Below are 17,200 nucleotides of genomic sequence, written 5' to 3'. Positions count from 1 at the left end.
ACAGGTATGGTCCTCAAATTTAAAATGTTTCTAACTGTCTGACTCTGAAATGACTCAAACTCCCAGTTGTCTTTATTCCAGCCAATCGACGCCCTGATTCACTCTTCCCTCTTATTTCTCTTTGGGCGCCATGTCATCACCTCCCGACACGTTGCCCTCCTCTTCGTCATCATCGCCGATAACCCCCTTCAGGTAGGAGCGCTTGAACTCCTGGAAAAGTATCTCCTCCTCCATCTCACTGCAGACGATGACACAGTTAGAGGAGAACTTTTAGCATTTACTGTCAGCGACACAGCAGCAGGATTTCTCACATAGTGGAACAAAAAGTTATAACACCTTATGATTATGATGAAACCTTATTTTTTCTTATCAAAGACAAATATCCATCTGCACTGCTGGTTATTAGACTTGTTTTAAGGTAACTGGACATAATTTATCTTAGTAAGGTATGCACGAGAGCTGACAAGAAACAAGTCTGAAAAGTGGATTGCACGATTATCACACTACTATATTATGAGAACATTGATTTACACAACTGAAGATGAATTAAAAAGGTAGACACACACCACAACTCTTAAACTCATAAACTGAGATGACAAATATTCTAGTTTCAATCATCTTTAACTTCAATATCTGAAGTTTCTTGAATCTCAAAGCAAACAGGCTTAAATCTTATTTTTGTGGTTTTGTTTGATAGTGGCTACATTTTTATGCCAAAACTTATTAAGTCACATTCGATGACCCCATTGGCAGATTTTCACTTGGATCAAAGACTATTTTTAACTGTATCAAGTAGGGGACTTTTTGTTATTGTTAATAACATTGACAGCATCAGTATATTCAGGTGACACTACAGCAGACATTTTAACATGTCACATCAGGAAAACCACAGATGTAACATGAATTATGCTTCCCGGTTTCCCAATAAGCCATTCCAGTGAACCAATGCACCGGAGCTGGTTAATCTAAATTTGATGCACATGTAATCAAACATATTCTTTTTTATGGAACATGAGTGTTTTATTGACCAGGGAACAGTATGTGTGACAATATAATGTAAACTCTAAAAACGTATTAGCTGTTGAGGGTTTTTAGCCTGACCTCACTGCTGGCAAATTAACTTAAGTGTATGATATCACATCAAGTTAGATGCTATCATGTAATTGTCTATAAAACTATGGCCATCTTTAAACTGAGCAAAAGTTTATTGAATGAATGAATACACTGATGAAGTGGGTGTCAACTTTTTAAATTTCTCTCTTTTGCTGTAACTGTCTGAACTTTATTTGCACATCGAAACCATAGACTGTATATAAGAAATGGACGTATGGACTGCTGCTCGGAGGCCAATAGTATCGGATCTGAGCAGCGCCAACTTGAAAATTTCCAGTGCATGCCGGGAAAAATAAAACAGGGATTCTACTTATATGGGCATCAGGAGGAGCATGAGGCGCCCTCCTGAACCTGTGAACCAATCAACCTGTCAATCACCACGTAGCCACGCCCTAATGCATACCCTGCTTTATCGTCACATATAAAATCAGGGAGGCCAAAATGTCCCAAATGAACATCATACTGCATTGAAGAAGGCTTTAAACTAGCGATTGAGACCATAAACACATTTTGAAAACGTTTACTGAGGTTAGAAATCAAGTGAGAAGTTGGTGAATTCTCCATTGACTTGTATAGAGACGGAAGTCCTTTTGACACCAAAACGGTCTCCCCCTGGTGGCCTTTTGATAGAATGCAGTTTTAAGTTACTTCCACGTTGGCCTCATTTCAGAGGACCGGAACTCCCCGTCTGATCGAAACCGTCAAAATGTGAGAACAAGCAAAAGAAACAGAAAAGCTGGAGATGAACTAAGGGAAGCCGACACTGCCGATGGAGGCACAGGAATATAAACAGGAAGTAAGGTGACTGAAGGCCAAAAAAAAAAAGGAGCTGAAGTGAAAAAAGATCCTGGAAGGTGATCTAATCCCTGGATGTACTGAACAAAAGCGACAACAATAGATATTTACACCAAATGTCACAATAAACATCCTGAGGCACAACAAGTAGACCTGCTGTCACAGTGAATCACCCGAGCCAGGAGAACAAGACTAAAAAAAAACACATTTTAATCACTTTATTGATCTATTCTAATCCATCTTACCTTTCCTTCACTGCAAGCAGCAAGAGAGAAAAAACAAGCAGAGAATAACCAGGAAGGTTCAGATTCAGTTTGACTGTTGCCCACTTTCTTTCATTTGACTAGTAAAATGTGAGCATGACACAATAAATCCCGTTTAACCCTCGTGTCGTCCTCCCGAGTCAAATTGACCCCGTCTGCTTTGACTGTTCGTTCGTTTGTTCATTCCTTCCTTCCATCCTTCCTCCCTCCCTCATTTCCTTCCTTCTTACTCCCTTCCATCCTCCCTCCCTCCTTTCCTTCCGTCTTCCTGCCTTCCATCCTTCCTTCCTTCTTCCTGCCTTCTTTCCTTCATTTTTACTCCCTTCCATCTTCCCTCCCTCATTTCCTTCCTTCTTCCTTCCTTCCTTCTTCCTGCCCTCCTCCCTCCTTCCTTGACTGGAAGACAACAGGAGGGTTAAAACACATTTAAGTACAATAAATGCAACCATTATATAGTTATTTTGGTGTATATAACATTGTTCATTACATGTAGATGCTTTTGGGGCCGCTACATGTCATCAACAGAGAAAAAACACTTTGCTACAGATGTAAACAGCTGCTATAAAACACACACAGTGACATCTGTATGTTTGCTTACCTGCATCAGGTTTAGGATGCATCAGTTTGAAGGGAACTTCCAGGCCGACCTCACTGCAACACAAACCAAACATTTCTCACTGTAACTGTTTTAACAGATTTATTCACGACACATCATGAACAATTAAAATGTGTTTGCACTGATACAGTTCTGTTCTTATTATTATTATTCTGGGGCTCTACTCCTTATTTATCTTATACTGGTCCTTTATGCAGAACCTCAGCTCAGTTTAACACAGACACTCAACTTCAGGACAGTACAAAAATAACAAAATCTAACAACAAAAGTTATGAGTGGTCCTCTTTAATAGCTTTAAAAGTGTAAAATGATCATATTTTACTGTCTAAATCTTAAATATGTATAATCATCTGAGCCCTGAGGAAAGTCTGAGAACCAGAAAATCAATTCTTAATCAAGGTCCCTCTAGTGTTGTGCAAAACAAATGAAAGGGATAAAATGCAGCTTTAAAATATAATTTAGACATTTTCATTTTCTCAGCCTCTGATAAAATGTCATTTTCTATCCTCAAATAAAACAGGGTCACTACTATTGATGAAGACGAACAGACAGTGACTCACGTTGATCCCATCATCCTGTGAGTATGGCCACGGTCAGAATTGGAGAAGGAGACAAACAAGATTAGTTTTAATTGTTGGAGAAAAGATGATGATGATGACACCAACAGAGAAAACATTGAGGATGGCAGCAGGTCGATGTCAAAATAACATAATAATAAGACACGTTTCCACAGTATCATTTCACAGCTTTAAAAGATACTTAATAAAATGGTTTAAGAGAGCTTACATTCAGAAACGGTTGTCTTATATCGTACTGTGACACAAACAGCTGATTTAGTGACCAAAAACAGACACCATCAAAATTTGATGTTGTTGTACATTTGGGACCAAAACCCTACAATGTGACTGCTGCTACAGCGTCCGGTGTACAACATGAAGTGATGCAGAATACACTTGTGAGCGAGTTTAATCCTACTGCTAAAAACAATATTTACCACAAGCACACTGATTTCCATTTACCTAGGAAGTTAGAAGTCGGATGCCACACCTGAGTTTGAAGTTAAACACGTATTTTTTGCTGTATTTTGTTCATACTAACAGTGTAGTAACATATCCACAGATAGAAGTTGGACAGTGCTGTGTGTACAACTGATTTAATGAGACAGAGTCAAGGTTTCTAGCACAACTTCAACTACTTCCAAGGTGCATGGAGAAGGGAAAAAGTCTAAAAAGTCAAAGCTCCAGCAACACTTTGGTCATTGGTCATTTTTTAATGACCCAATTTAAATGCTATTTGTAATGTGTTTTATGACGACCCTGATGAAGGATGTTTGCTGAAAACACATTGGTCTTCTACAACTTTTACACTGTTGATGCACAGGTTGGTCATCTTGGGGTTTAAGGTCGGGGCTGGTAAATCTGACTTCAGGGTTCATTCCAGTTCTGAGTACAACTGTAATTAACCATTTTTGTTTGGCTACATTTTTAAATCATACGAGCGGAGCAGGTGGATGACGTGTCTCTGCTTGCATGAAGTTTTAAAACAAAAAGTATCATAGTGCTGAAATTCACCAGGCTTGCATGGCAGCATCTGACACATCTCAAAGCTGATGCTGATGCACTGTGTGGCACCAATGTGACCAAGATTTATTAGAGCCATCCCAGTGACATGCAAGACTGTTATCACACTGTGTAATCACGCTAAGTAATAATAAAGTCTTTGCTGGCACACACACACACACACACACACACACACACACACACACACACACACACACACACACACACACACACACAAACACAGATATGACTGACCCCCCAACGATGAGCTTCACCATGACTCTGTATGAAACCAGGATTCCCATCACCTCCTTCAGCACTCCTTCCTTGATACTGAAAGAAATCACAAGGTCTCATAAAGACATGAATCTACCTCAATGACTCAGCTGACACTTCACAAACTTTTAAAGAAGCCGGCTGTATCTCTGGTCGTTTGCTCACACGCTCGATGATGCTAAGTTGGTGTCTTCATGCTTCAGTTTGCCGTCCACCGCGATACCCCGCCTCTCCCTGTTATTGGCCAGCAGCGGCAGCAGTATGTAGTCTTTCTTCAGAGACGCTCCAGCAGCCACCGCATCACTGAGACAAGAAGAGACAGACACATCACAACACAGAAAACAACCTTCTGAAACACAAACACATCACACTGCAATCAACCGTTGTACTGACAGTTTTATCAATGATTAATGACGTCAGGGAAGTTATCTGAATTATCCGATAAGTGATCCAAATCTTAAATATCCTCCTGATTCAGAGAGGTTTTCAAACCCCAATTTTAAAACACAAAGCAAGACATGACGAAATGTTCCTTCACTGCAAAATTTAAATAAAGGTTAGGCTCATTAAAATAAAAAAAAAAGAACCAATGAGGCTTCTTTAGTTTTCTGTAAAAAAAACAAATCACTTTATTGCAAAAAAAAAATCATATTTAAATAATCATGGATTAATGGAAGCATGATATAATAAGTGTTTGTGAAAAATCATATCTTAATATGAGTGTCATTTTTCTTTGGGACATTTGTTACATCATTTTTTTTCTTTTTAAGCTTGCTTATTTTTCAAATTGCTATTATGTTATATTTAAATCAACATGTAATTGCTTACTCTTGCTGTTATGGAGATTAAACTAAATCAGATGATGCATTTAGATCGTCATTAAAATTAATATTTAATGTGGTTAAAGCAGGAATGTCAGCAGTATATTAATCTATAAATGTGACTGAATATTACTGTATTTATGGCCGACAGCTACTTTATACTGTATGAAAGTCTCTGCAGCAGCACAGATAATGTGACATGTTTACTAAAATCACATTCAAATGACACCAGGCTCCTACAGAACAACATACACCTCAAAACTCAGACTGGTCGTACATCATCTTATCCTTTTTGGGATAACAAAACAGTGTTTAATGGTCTATTCGTGAAACTCTTAACCACATTACAACAACTGTATGATTTCCTGGAGATGTTTCTTCTTGTTGAGTCTTTGAGGTTTTGTTTCACTGTGATTGGCAGAGTTATTTCAGAGTGTGTCCATCTATCACCACATCCTCCAACCTGTGTTTGACTTCAGCTCCAGCTTTCATTATGGATCAGTCTGTCAATTACTTTCTTGATTAGTCAATTAATCACTTGGTCTGTAAAATGTCATAGTGAGAAATATCAATCCTAGTTTCCTAAAGTCCACAGTGATGTCTGTCAGATAGCTGCAAATCCTCACAAAGTAAAATGTGGAACCAGAGAAAGTTTGGTATTTTTGCTTTAGACTAAAGTGTCCCATCAGGAGGACTTGGACTCACAGTTTAGTAGCTGTTTTATCTTGAAATATTTTCTCCTTGTCTTTTTGTTATCTTTACTTCCTGTGTTTTCCCGCCTTTGTTGATTACTTCATGTGTTCCACCTGTGTCTTGTTTTACTCACCTGTGTCCAGTTTGCAATTATCACTTGTGTATCAAAGTTCAGTCAGTTAAACCTGCGAAGTTCTGCTTTGGCCTGGTGTTTTTTTACTGCACCCCCCATAATAAAAGACCTTTTTTTCTCCCCATCAGTGCTTGAAAGGGTCTCATGTAAAGGTTAGTATTTTGAACTGAAAACAACTGAAAGCTTCCTCTTCTATTGAGATTTATTGACAGTTGGCATCTAGCTTAAAGGTGCATTTGCTGCCACCTACTGGACTGGAGTGTGGGTCAGAAGATGAACAGAGTTATATATAAAGAAAGAAAAAAAAAACTCTTTAGCCTATATCCTATTCCCTATACCTTTTAAATATTTAATTAAAAAACTGAAAGCAGGGCTGAACTGAACTTAAATACACAAGTGTTGAGTACAAACTGGAAACAGGTGAAACACATGAGGTAATCGTCCAAAGCAAGAAAACACAGGAAGCAAAGATAACAAAAACAGGAATGTCCTAACTTATTAAAGCATTTCCGAATAATCTCATCTAACAATGTTCCACGTTCACAAAGACCTTTCCTGGTAAAATCTTCACAGGGATTTTATTTCCAGTGTAAATAAATGGAAACAGTCTTTCAGTGAAGGTGTGTGTGAAGGTGTGTATGTGTGTGTTAGTATCAGGATCTGAGAACGACAACGTCTCTCTGTCCCAGTCCAGATTCACTCGGATCCTTTGAAACTTCGTCTTCAGCAGGAGAGCGGTGGGTGGATCTGAAGCGGAGACTGCACTGTGTTCACCGTCAGAGTATCGAACTCTCCATAATCCAGACTGTATGGTTCCTTTCCTCTCTGCGGTCTCTGTCAACACACCCAGTGCCCATCTCGTGCCATCTCCCACCTCGACATCCCAGCTGTGTGTCCCTGAGTTAAAGCCTTCAGAGCCCAGCAAAGCAACATAGTCCCCAAACCTCTCCGGGTTTTCAGGAAGCTGCTGCTCCTCTCCTCGTCTCACACTGGTCAGATCTTCAGACAAAATGAGATTTACATGAGCAGTGTTTGGGTCCAGAATCACAGGAATGTAGGAGACCATCTTCTTCATCTTGTTCCAGATGTTAAAGGCCAGGTTGCCCAGGTGTTTGGCCTGGTCTATCAGAGCTCCGGTGCCAAGCCTTGGATCGTCCAGCAGGGGGCAGCGCTGGACTCTTTCCACTGCAGCCTTGTAGTTTAACATGAATGAGACATCTTCAGCTCTCAGCTCCTCCTCTGTGGCTCTGACTGTTTGAGAAAGAGCTGCTATCTCTCTGCTCAGAGCCTCCATCTTCTCCTTCATCATCTGACTCTTCTGCTCCTCTTCCTCCCTCAGAGCAACCATCCTGGCCTCCTCTTCCTCTTCTAGAAACTGGTGAAGCTTCTTAAACTGCTCCTTAATCTGCCTCTCTGTGTGTCGAGCCTGGACCTTAATGTGTTCTGCTGTTTGATCAAACTTTGCTTTAACTTGATCAAAATCCTTCAACTTCTCCTTTAAGGGCTCCAGAGTTTTCTCAAGTTCCTTCTTGTGTTGTTGTGCAGCTTCATCGATGGGTTTGAATCTGTGGTTGGTGTGTGTTTCTGCATGCTGACACACGACACACACCGGCTGCTGATGGTCCAGACAGAAGAGTTTGAGTTTCTCAGAGTGCAGACTGCAGAGAGCCTCAGAGCCTGCAGAAGCTCTCTGATCTCTCTCCTGTATGAAGGTCTCACAAAGGTTCCTTAACATAAAATTAGCAGAAGGGAATTCCTTTGAAGATTTCCTCTTGCAGACTGGACACTCGTGGATTGCTCTCTCTGTCCACCAGCTCTGCAAGCAGACTCTACAGAAGCTGTGGCAACATGACAGAATGACAGGATCTTTATAGATGTCATGACAGACAGGACAGCAGAGGTCCCTCTCCAACATGGAAGCCATGGCAAGTAGAGGAAAGTAGTAGTAGTAGTAGTAGTAGTAGTAGTAGTAGTAGTAGTAGTATTAGTGGAAAACCGTCAGTATTCCTGTTACTCCTTTCTGCTCTGAAGATTTCACTGGAAGTTGGTCTTTATTCTTGGTAAACTTCAGTGAGTGCAGTGGTCAGCAGTCCTTCGTCCTTCGGCTTTGTGAACAAACTGTGAGTTTGTTCTGAAGGCGAATTCCTCCTCCTCCGTCTCCCAGAGGTGGAATAATATCAGTTTGCTTTTTTTTGTCAGGTGAGCCGAATGTTATCAGTCCAGAGGTCATTTTTATTTAAACTGATAACGAAATAACACTTAGGGACCTGAAATGTTCCAAGGTGACATTCTGTTAATGTTCAACAAACTCTATGACAGCTTTAGGTTTCATTCAGATGTGTTTCCCTCAGGTAGAGTCTGATGTAGAAATCATATTCATGTCCAAATCAAGCACAAGACCAGTTTGTTTTAGCCTGACTTGAATTTAACCCTCCTGTTGCCCTCGAGTCAAGGAAGGAAGGGACAAAGAAGGAAGGGAGGGAGGAAGGATGGAAGAAAGGAAGAAGGAAGGAAAAGAGGGAGGAAGGAAGGAAGGGAGGAAGAATCAATCAATCAATCAATCTTTATTTATATAGCGCCAAATCACAAAAAAGTTATCTCAAGGCACTTTACACATAGAGCAGGTTCTAAACCGAACTCTTCAGGTTTTAATTTTAAAGAGACCCAACATTCCCACATGAGCAAGCACTCATGTGAAGGAAGGAAAAGAGGGAGGAAGGAAGGAAGGAAAGAAGGGAGGCAGAAGGAAGGAAAGGAACGAGGAAGGAAGGGAGGGAGGAAGAAGGAAGGAAAGGAGGGAGGGAGGAAGGAAGGAAAGGAGAGAGGAAGGAAGGACGAAAGGAGGGAGGAAAGAAAGAGAGAAGGAGGGAGGGAGGGAGGAAAGAAGGAAGAGAGGAAGGAAAGAAAGGAAGGAAAGAAGGAGGGAGGGAGGAGGGAGAGAGGGAGGAAGGAAGGACAGAAGGAAGGGAGGAAAGAGAGAGGAAGGAAAGAAAGAGAGAAGGAGGGAGGGAAGAAGGACAGACGGAAGGAAGGAAGGAAGGAAGGAAGGAAGGAAGGAAGGAAGGAAGGAAGGAAGGAAGGAAGGAAGGAAGGAAGGAAGGAAGGAAGGAAGGAAAAAAGGAACAGTCAAAACAGACGGGGTCAATTTGACTGGGGAGGACGACACGAAGGTTAATGATGTTTTTTTGTAAAATGTAGTGAGTGTTGACCATTACCCAAATTCCTCGATGGACACAGATTTCACGTAGCTGTCGTTGGAGTACAACACCACTGTGGAGACTTGATCCACTGATGAAGACGAAGATGAATGGAGACACAAAGAAACAGCTTAGTTCTCTTGTTTGTTTGTTTTGACAACATTTGACATAGTTCAAACATTTTGATGCTGTTCAGGCTTCATGCAGATGTAACTTCAATACATCTCCATAATATAGTGTTTCAATGTTTTTCAAGGACTACGTGTTCTTTGCTTTTGCACTAACAATATACATTATGAGCAGTAAGTCTCATGTTTACCAGAGACGATGATGTTCTTGATGTTTTTGTTGGAGCTGTTTGTGACGTCGACGTGCACAACGATGTTCTCGCCATGGTAATAAATCTGGAAACAGGAAACAACAGCAGCAAGGTAAACATCTATAAACGTAAAACTTATTTGCAATAATGGGGTTATTTCCTCAATTTGTCATCATAAAACAGTTTACATTTTATAAAACAAATTGATAAGACGCAAAACACTTGACAAACGACACAATCTTTACTGAAAGGGCATGTACCAAATACTGGAAGTGATAAAGTTACAGTCCACCAGTATGTTTCCTCAGCTGTTAAATAAACCAGAGACATACAGTACCAGTCAAAAGTTTGGACACACTTTCCCATTCAAATCGATGAGAAAGAGTGCCCAAACTTTTGACTGATACTTAATATAGGTATACAGAGTTTTTTTCTATTTGACAAATTTCACAACTTATTTCTGACTGACTCTACAGCACCATCTAGTGGCGGAATTTATACAACGCTTAACCCATGAATGGACCAACTGCAATGCAAATGAATCCACTAAATTACCCACAAAAAACACACACTTATATGATTGTTCTGTGACATTTAAAAAGTCACAGATCTTAATAAACTATAATTCTACAAATGTAACTTTTTTTATTGAAATCAAACATAACTATAAAAGCCTATCACAGCCTATCTTTGTCACAGCTCTTCCTCTCCCTTCCTCTTCTGTCTTCTCCCTTTGCTTTACCTGATTTTTTCCACAATGAATCTAGCCAGGGGTTTGCAGGATCTATCTGTTTTTGTGCAAATAAACACTTATTAAATTGTGGTCTGCTTGCCTCTGATTTACTGTAACACCACACGCTATTAGAAGAATAAGCAATGTTTGTGAAGTAATTCCAGAGTGAGGTTTTTCAAAACTAATACATTTCTCATATACTCCTGGGACAGCTTACAACCATTCGTGTTTAACACAAACTGTGCTTCTCTAAGATAAACTTGTGGGTTTTTTGTGTGTACTTTAGTTCATTTAATGGTTTAATTTTCATTGCAGTTGGCTCATTCATGAGTTAAGCATTTTATAAATACATGGCTGTATTGTATGAGGCCAAATGGTTAAATGTTGTCATTGGAGATTGAGGTGTGACTGTAGGATTTATGAGCAAACTGAAGAATGTGATCCACTAGGATTTCAGACTTTGGATGCAGTAGCTGATGAAAGAGTGACTGACTGATGGCTGCTGAATGCCTTTAATGTGACGTACACTAAAAGAAAAACTAACTAAAAGTGTTTTGAGTGTTTATGAAGTAACTCACCTCTTTGTCCAGACTGGCCTTGACATGCAGCGGTTTGTCCGACATGACAAAGTCTCGGGTGGTTTCAACACATGGCGCCTCTCCTTCGCCTTCAGGAGCGTACTGGACCTTCCTGAGCATCAGCTTCACTGAGCTCCTGTTGGACAAAGCAGAGAAAGATGTAGAAATGATAACATGCAGAGTCTGGGTGAGACTTATTATTACCAAGCTGTTATCACAACCTGTTATCCATTTTAATTATCATCAAAAGACCATTTTGTTTTTAAGATATTTGAATACCTGTTTCACTGTCAAAATATGAACGATATCAATAAAACCCCCTGCTGATGAAAGGTCCTAGAACCTAAGGATCTTTGTGAATGAAATTTAAGACTTTTAAATACCTTCTGAGGCTTTTTCTTTTGGAGGAAACACAAATGAATGCTTTTTTTAAATGTTCTAGACCTGCAGATAATGTGTGTCAAACTATATTTTTAATATCCAGGAAGAATAACAGATCAGGTGTCATGTTTGTAAAGTTATTTTACCAAATTTTACCATTATGAAACATGGAAAGTGAATTTGATTAACTGAAATGATGAAGTGAAACAGGACAGAAGATGAACCTGATCAGTTTTCCTCAACAGCAGAGTTTAAAGTCTCCACAATCAATGTTTCTACCATAAAGACGTAAAGTAATTAAAACCCTGGATGTTTTTGTGTGTGAGATGAACAGGAGACATAATTCAACGTCTTTCCAAATCAGTTTGGAGTGAAGAACTGGAACTGCATTGTACAATTAATCTGTTTCAAGTAAAATGTAATCAGTACCTTCAGGACTGATAAGCTGCTACTCACCGTTTGCGTACTTTGGCGTCCTGGCTCTCAGCGCTGAACGCTTTGATCTCAAACTCCACAGCACATTGCTGCAGAAGAAGAGAAGAGCTGTTATCGTCCTGTGATGTGGTCACTTCACATGTGGCTGATTGGTACAGTTTAACTCCTCAGACAGGTTCTTACCTTGCCGACATCGTTGGCTGCTGGTTGGAGACCCACTGAGCAAGGCAGGTTGTCGGGAAACTGAGGAGACAAAAGCACATCGTCAGTCAAACAAGATTGGGTTTTTTTTTACCCTTTTTTCTCTTTGTGCAAATGCATATAATTCAATAGCTGGATTTCCTTTCGACTTCAGTATATGTAAAGTGCACATCACCCAAAGAGTCTCTTAGCTTAGCATGCAGCCTGAAAAAAGGAAACATCATGCATAAATCTGTCCAAAGTTAACAAATCCACCACCAGCACCTCTAAAGTTTCACACATTTGAGGCTAAAAGATGAGAAAGATAGAGATTTACTGCTCTCAAATGTAAAAATGGGTTCAGTTTGAGTCTGAACAGTAAGGTTAAATATTGTTTCCCTACTTATTGTCAGTGCAGCCTTTCTAAGAGCTCCTTTATGTGAGTCTCACCTCGAAGAAGAAAGGGTAGGCGTTGTCTCCCAGCTTGCGCAGCAGTTTGGCCTGGATCCTCGTGTGGATCCCCTTCTCGCGGTCCTGCAGGGGTGGGTAGACCTGGCGAGTGGACATAAAAAGCTCCCGGCGGAACGCTATCCCCATCACATCCATGTCATCTCTGCCGTAGCGAAAGATGCAGGACAGGGTGACGAACACTGGAAGGACAAACAGCTCATTAATAAAACCTCCTGAAGGCTTCCTGTGCATTTATATAAACTGGAACCATTTTAAATCCAATCTGTACATCTTTTTATTTTCATAGTATGTATTTGTCCATTCGTATTTTGTATTTATGGTTAGTTTTTTTGTATAATTACGTAAGTTTGTGTTTACAGCATTAACACACTTTTCTAGTTAGTTTGGGCTACACATACAGTACGTTTTTGGCATTAGACAACTCAGTGAATAAATCTGCTTATGTCCTTATTTATTCATTAATTAAGGTACAAATCCAACATAAGAAATGATGAAGGTATCCTCATGATTAGATGTATATTAGATGTATGAGTAGATGTATTATGGGAGTAGAATGCATGAAGATCTGAATAACTACTTTTCCGTTTCTTGTTATTGTCAGGCTGAATGTTGGGTAAATATATTGATCATAATGATCAGACGTCTAGAATATTTCCATGTGGTGCAGCAATGAAAACATAGAGTCTATTATTTCACTATATGTGACGCTGGCAGACAACGTGCAGTTAAATTACTTTGATAACCTTTAAGCTACTTAAGAGATCTTAAGGGATAAAGGCTTAAAACATCCATAAAGGCTCCATGTGACTTACTTTCCCCAGGATGGAGAAACTGTCCATGCATATTAATGAAAGAGTGTGTGAGGTCAGCAGTACCAACATCCTGTAATATTTTCTGAGAGACAACAGTATGTGGATACTGACCTTTCCTCCCCTGCAGAGCCTCAGGATCAATGAGGATGACGCCATCTAGTGGAAAAAGAGATGGTCAAAGCTCTTAAGGTGATGAAAATGGAATTTAATTTTATAAAAACTGAGTTCAACCCTTTTAGTAACCTGGATAATCAGAATATGTCCTCCAACAACTACCTCAGGACACAGATAAGCATCTCTAAAGTTGTACCATTAACAATATGAGTGAACATTGTAAATGTGTTCAGGAGCCTCCAGTTTCTTATCCAAGTGCAAAGATTTGACTTGTTTATTATTCAGTCAATTTGAGCCTGATTTAAACATGAAGTTCATCCTATTACACAGAAAACTGCTGTGAATACAGTAAAATCAACACTAGAATAAAAAGGTGTCACATAGATTAAAGACATAAAGAGTTCGTGAGTGAGGAATTGAGCAATGTGAGGTTCCTCCTGCAGGAAGTTAAGCATTTTAAGACTAGCATACATACTTTTGATACCATTTTGAAATCACCTTTTTATTTAATTAATTACAATGAAAAATAAGAGCATAGTTGGAGCACATAGACGCTGCTGTGATTTCAGAAGCTCTTCATACATTCTGCTGGACATAAAAGACCAAGTCATCAATTTTCGGTGCCTCATTGACTTGTTACAGACCATCATCAGATCTGCACTGATTAAAAGGAGACAGACTTCTTTTACAGTGACGGAAAATTTGGTAAAACCATGAGATCGTCAGCACTGACCAGCTCATATTTAATAATAGGGAGCCAGTTTTAACCTCGAGCCCCGGTGTGACACACTGTATGTATGATGCTTTATTGTCCAAGGATGTTTGGTTTTTTGTGTGGACAAACTTACCCACTGGATCCACGGAGTCCGCATGGTCGACAAAGTCTCTTTTCCCCATGTAGACTCCGACCTGAAGCAGGAGAACAGATACATTGATCTAACCTTTGTGGACTCCTTATGACATCATAGACAGAGACAGCTTAAGAGCCAAAATACTGCACTGTTGTCTTTTTCTAACGAGCTGCTCTGGCTGATCTGGAGCAGAATCAGAAGCTCTCTGAGGTTTTTTTCTCCATTTCTTCTTCATTTTGGTGTAAGTGAAGTTGTATTTTGATGTGTTCAGCTGGGCAAAGTGCTCTGCCTGCTCTGTAATCTGACAGAAAGCTGTCAATCACACACATCGCTCAGCTGGAAATACACGTTGTGACTTTGTGTTGACCTCCTGCTGCGGATCAGTCAGACGATCAGCTAAATCGCTTTACAGAATTAAATTCAGTTGCAGATGGAAAATGCATTGAGAGAAAAACATTTATTGATCTTAATGTATGTGATGTCACTATTATAAAACAATGTTCGAGGGAGGAGTTGGTGAGTCAGAGCAGGTTAAGGATCATGGGTCAGTGCCAGGTGCATAAAGCATCTAATCATAAAAGACTAAAAAGCATACACAACATTTTCCTCAGTAGCTCTGATAGTATTTCTAAATGCAGAAGATGCAAAAACACAAACACAACATACAAGAGGAACAGTTACAGCAAACAACCAAATAAAGGATTGGTAGCTATTATAAAGTTCTGCTGGGCATTGCAGTCAAGGTTTAGCGCAAATTAAGCTCATTCACTGCAATTGGAATAAAAGATAATTTAATCCTAGTTTTACCCTGGAGGATCTGTATCTCTAACCAGAAAGGAGAACAAATTCCTCCAGTAGTAGTCAGAGCCAAGATCAACTGTGCCTCGGCTAAAGGAAGCTGCAGGCTACTTTAAAGTTACTGAACAAACAAGTCTTGTTTTGCACGGTGAGGTTCTCCAAATATCCTCAAATAAAGCTGGTTTCATCGTCATGTCTTATTGAGGCATTGAAGAATGAACAGTGCGTTACCGAAAATGAAAACCTCTTCATAATTCCTCACACATGTTGTTTTAGTCCAGACCTCCTTTAAATATAATGACTGAACCATCACACAGCCAAGTCTGGACCATAATCTGTAAATCTTTACACTAACAGCAGGAATGACACACACAATGTCCCATTAACAGCTCTTTATTGGACTAAAGTGGCTTCTCAAACATTTGCCTACATACAAGTTATAAACTACACACAGGCTTTTAAACGCATCACTGCAACAGGCCAACATGCTCTTGTTACCCGGGAACAACTTACATGTCACTGTTATGTTCTTGCTCTTATTTCCTGCCAAAAAAGTAGTAATGGTGCGAATATGTGGCAGATTTTCTTTTCTTGTGGCAAAAGTTACATGAGTAGTTCGTTGAAAATGTAACTAAATAACTGAGTACTTAAACTAATGCGTTAGATTATTCGTTACATCAAAAAAGTAATCTAAGTACTCCAAACACTGAATATGAGACATTGAGGTCTTAGCAGCAGTTAGCCTTGGAGCTACTTGGCGACCAACGATTGCATCCAGTTAAAGAAAGTCCTCAGTGTGGTTGTAAGGTCTGAACTCGGTTTTAACTCTGTCGACTAAGCCAGCTGACTAGAGGATGTACAGGTGACTGGACTGTTAGCTAACAAGATACAGCAGCTGGAACATGTAGTTTTTAACAATCGACATTGGACTGTGAGTAACTGCTATAATTTAAACCATGTCTGAAGGTACTGTGAGTGAAATATGATGTCTTATTTATTCTTCTGTTCAGCACTTTGGTTGTTTTAAAGTGCTTAATAAATAAAGTTGGATTGGATTGGAAATACTTCATGACAATCATTTCTGCATATTATTGAGATGTTTCACTCACCGACTTGTCCTTGCAGATCTTCTTGAAAACGACATTTTTTGGACTCATCTTGGTGCAGATTGAGGACAGCGAGTCAGAAGTGCCTGAGAGAAAGAAACAAGACAAATGTGCATCTTTAAAGACTTAAAGCAGATCATCACAGCTCGAATCATTTGTTTCTCTTGACAATTAATGTTTAATGAATACCTATATTTTACATGAGTGCATTACTTCTTTAATTAGCTCTCTAGTGGGGCATGATTAAAGGATTAGCTCGAGGTTATTCAACACCTGATTACAGGTCAGTGGTCCAGAATAAAGAAAGCTTATGATGTCCATATGTCCATAACATACTGAAAACGTTACACATCCAACAGTCCATCATGTGGCTTAACTACAACTACATATACATTCGTTCACAAATCATTGACTAACCATTAGAATTGGTTGTCATGGTGATGACATTGTTTCTTGTGATAAGGCAGGAGTAAATGCACACACACATGAAGGCAACGCTGTAGACGTGTAGTGACTTTTTAAACAGAGAGATGTATGTTTTCTTGACTCTAACAGTGTCTGATGAAAGTTGGGGCTCAGTTTAGATTTTTAAGACACAAAAACAGACAAAAGGCCACAAATGTTTTAGTATCTTAATCACTTACCTGCGTTGCCGAAGTGGAAGGTGTGTTGTTGGGTCAGAGGAGGAGACGGGCTTCGGTCAGGGAAGCTCTATATGTAAATACCTGCTGTCCGTCACAGCCTTCCCTGAGTCCCTACAGCCAATCGGGTGACCCAGCTGTGAACTTTGACCAACCCTCACTACTCAGTGCTAACCCCCCTTTCAACCCCCACAAACCACAACAGACCGAGCAGACTCAGACTTCCTGTGAATGAGCCGACTGAGAGGATTGAAGCAGGTTCCCCCTCAGTCAGCACAACAGGGTCAGATTAGAGAGAGAGAGATGATGATAAAG

The 17,200-nt window shown here is 39.8% G+C and overlaps 1 protein-coding gene across 1 annotated transcript; it reads right to left on the bottom strand.

Annotated features, from left to right (window-relative positions):
• Window positions 1-99: 99 nt before the first annotated feature.
• Window positions 100-16,295, bottom strand: saga (S-antigen; retina and pineal gland (arrestin) a). Its single transcript, XM_062429618.1, has 15 exons — window positions 16,248-16,295; window positions 14,338-14,398; window positions 13,487-13,531; window positions 12,543-12,742; window positions 12,096-12,155; window positions 11,934-12,001; window positions 11,097-11,232; window positions 9,786-9,870; window positions 9,485-9,557; window positions 4,788-4,925; window positions 4,602-4,679; window positions 3,348-3,362; window positions 2,770-2,822; window positions 2,154-2,163; window positions 100-238 (listed from the first exon to the last, which is right to left on the bottom strand). Exons 1-15 carry the CDS (start codon window positions 16,293-16,295, stop codon window positions 112-114), a joined length of 1,197 nt encoding a protein of 398 aa, XP_062285602.1. The 3' UTR covers window positions 100-111.
• Window positions 16,296-17,200: the final 905 nt, after the last annotated feature.

The sequence above is a fragment of the Scomber scombrus genome, chromosome 11 (assembly GCF_963691925.1).
Source record: "Scomber scombrus chromosome 11, fScoSco1.1, whole genome shotgun sequence".
NCBI lineage: Eukaryota > Metazoa > Chordata > Actinopteri > Scombriformes > Scombridae > Scomber > Scomber scombrus.
The sequence above is the reverse complement of the archived record's forward strand: the minus strand, read 5'-3'. Positions and strand labels throughout refer to the sequence as shown.

Bases quoted from the DNA above. Each gene is read 5' to 3' on its own strand.
- saga (XM_062429618.1), bottom strand. From the start codon at position 16,295: ATGAGTCCAAAAAATGTCGTTTTCAAGAAGATCTGCAAGGACAAGTCG. The intron at 11,233-11,933 runs GTGAGTAGCAGC...TTTGTCCAACAG, and splicing joins GACGCCAAAGTACGCAAACG to GAGCTCAGTGAAGCTGATGC. The intron at 4,680-4,787 runs GTGAGCAAACGA...GATTTCTTTCAG, and splicing joins AACTTAGCATCATCGAGCGT to TATCAAGGAAGGAGTGCTGA.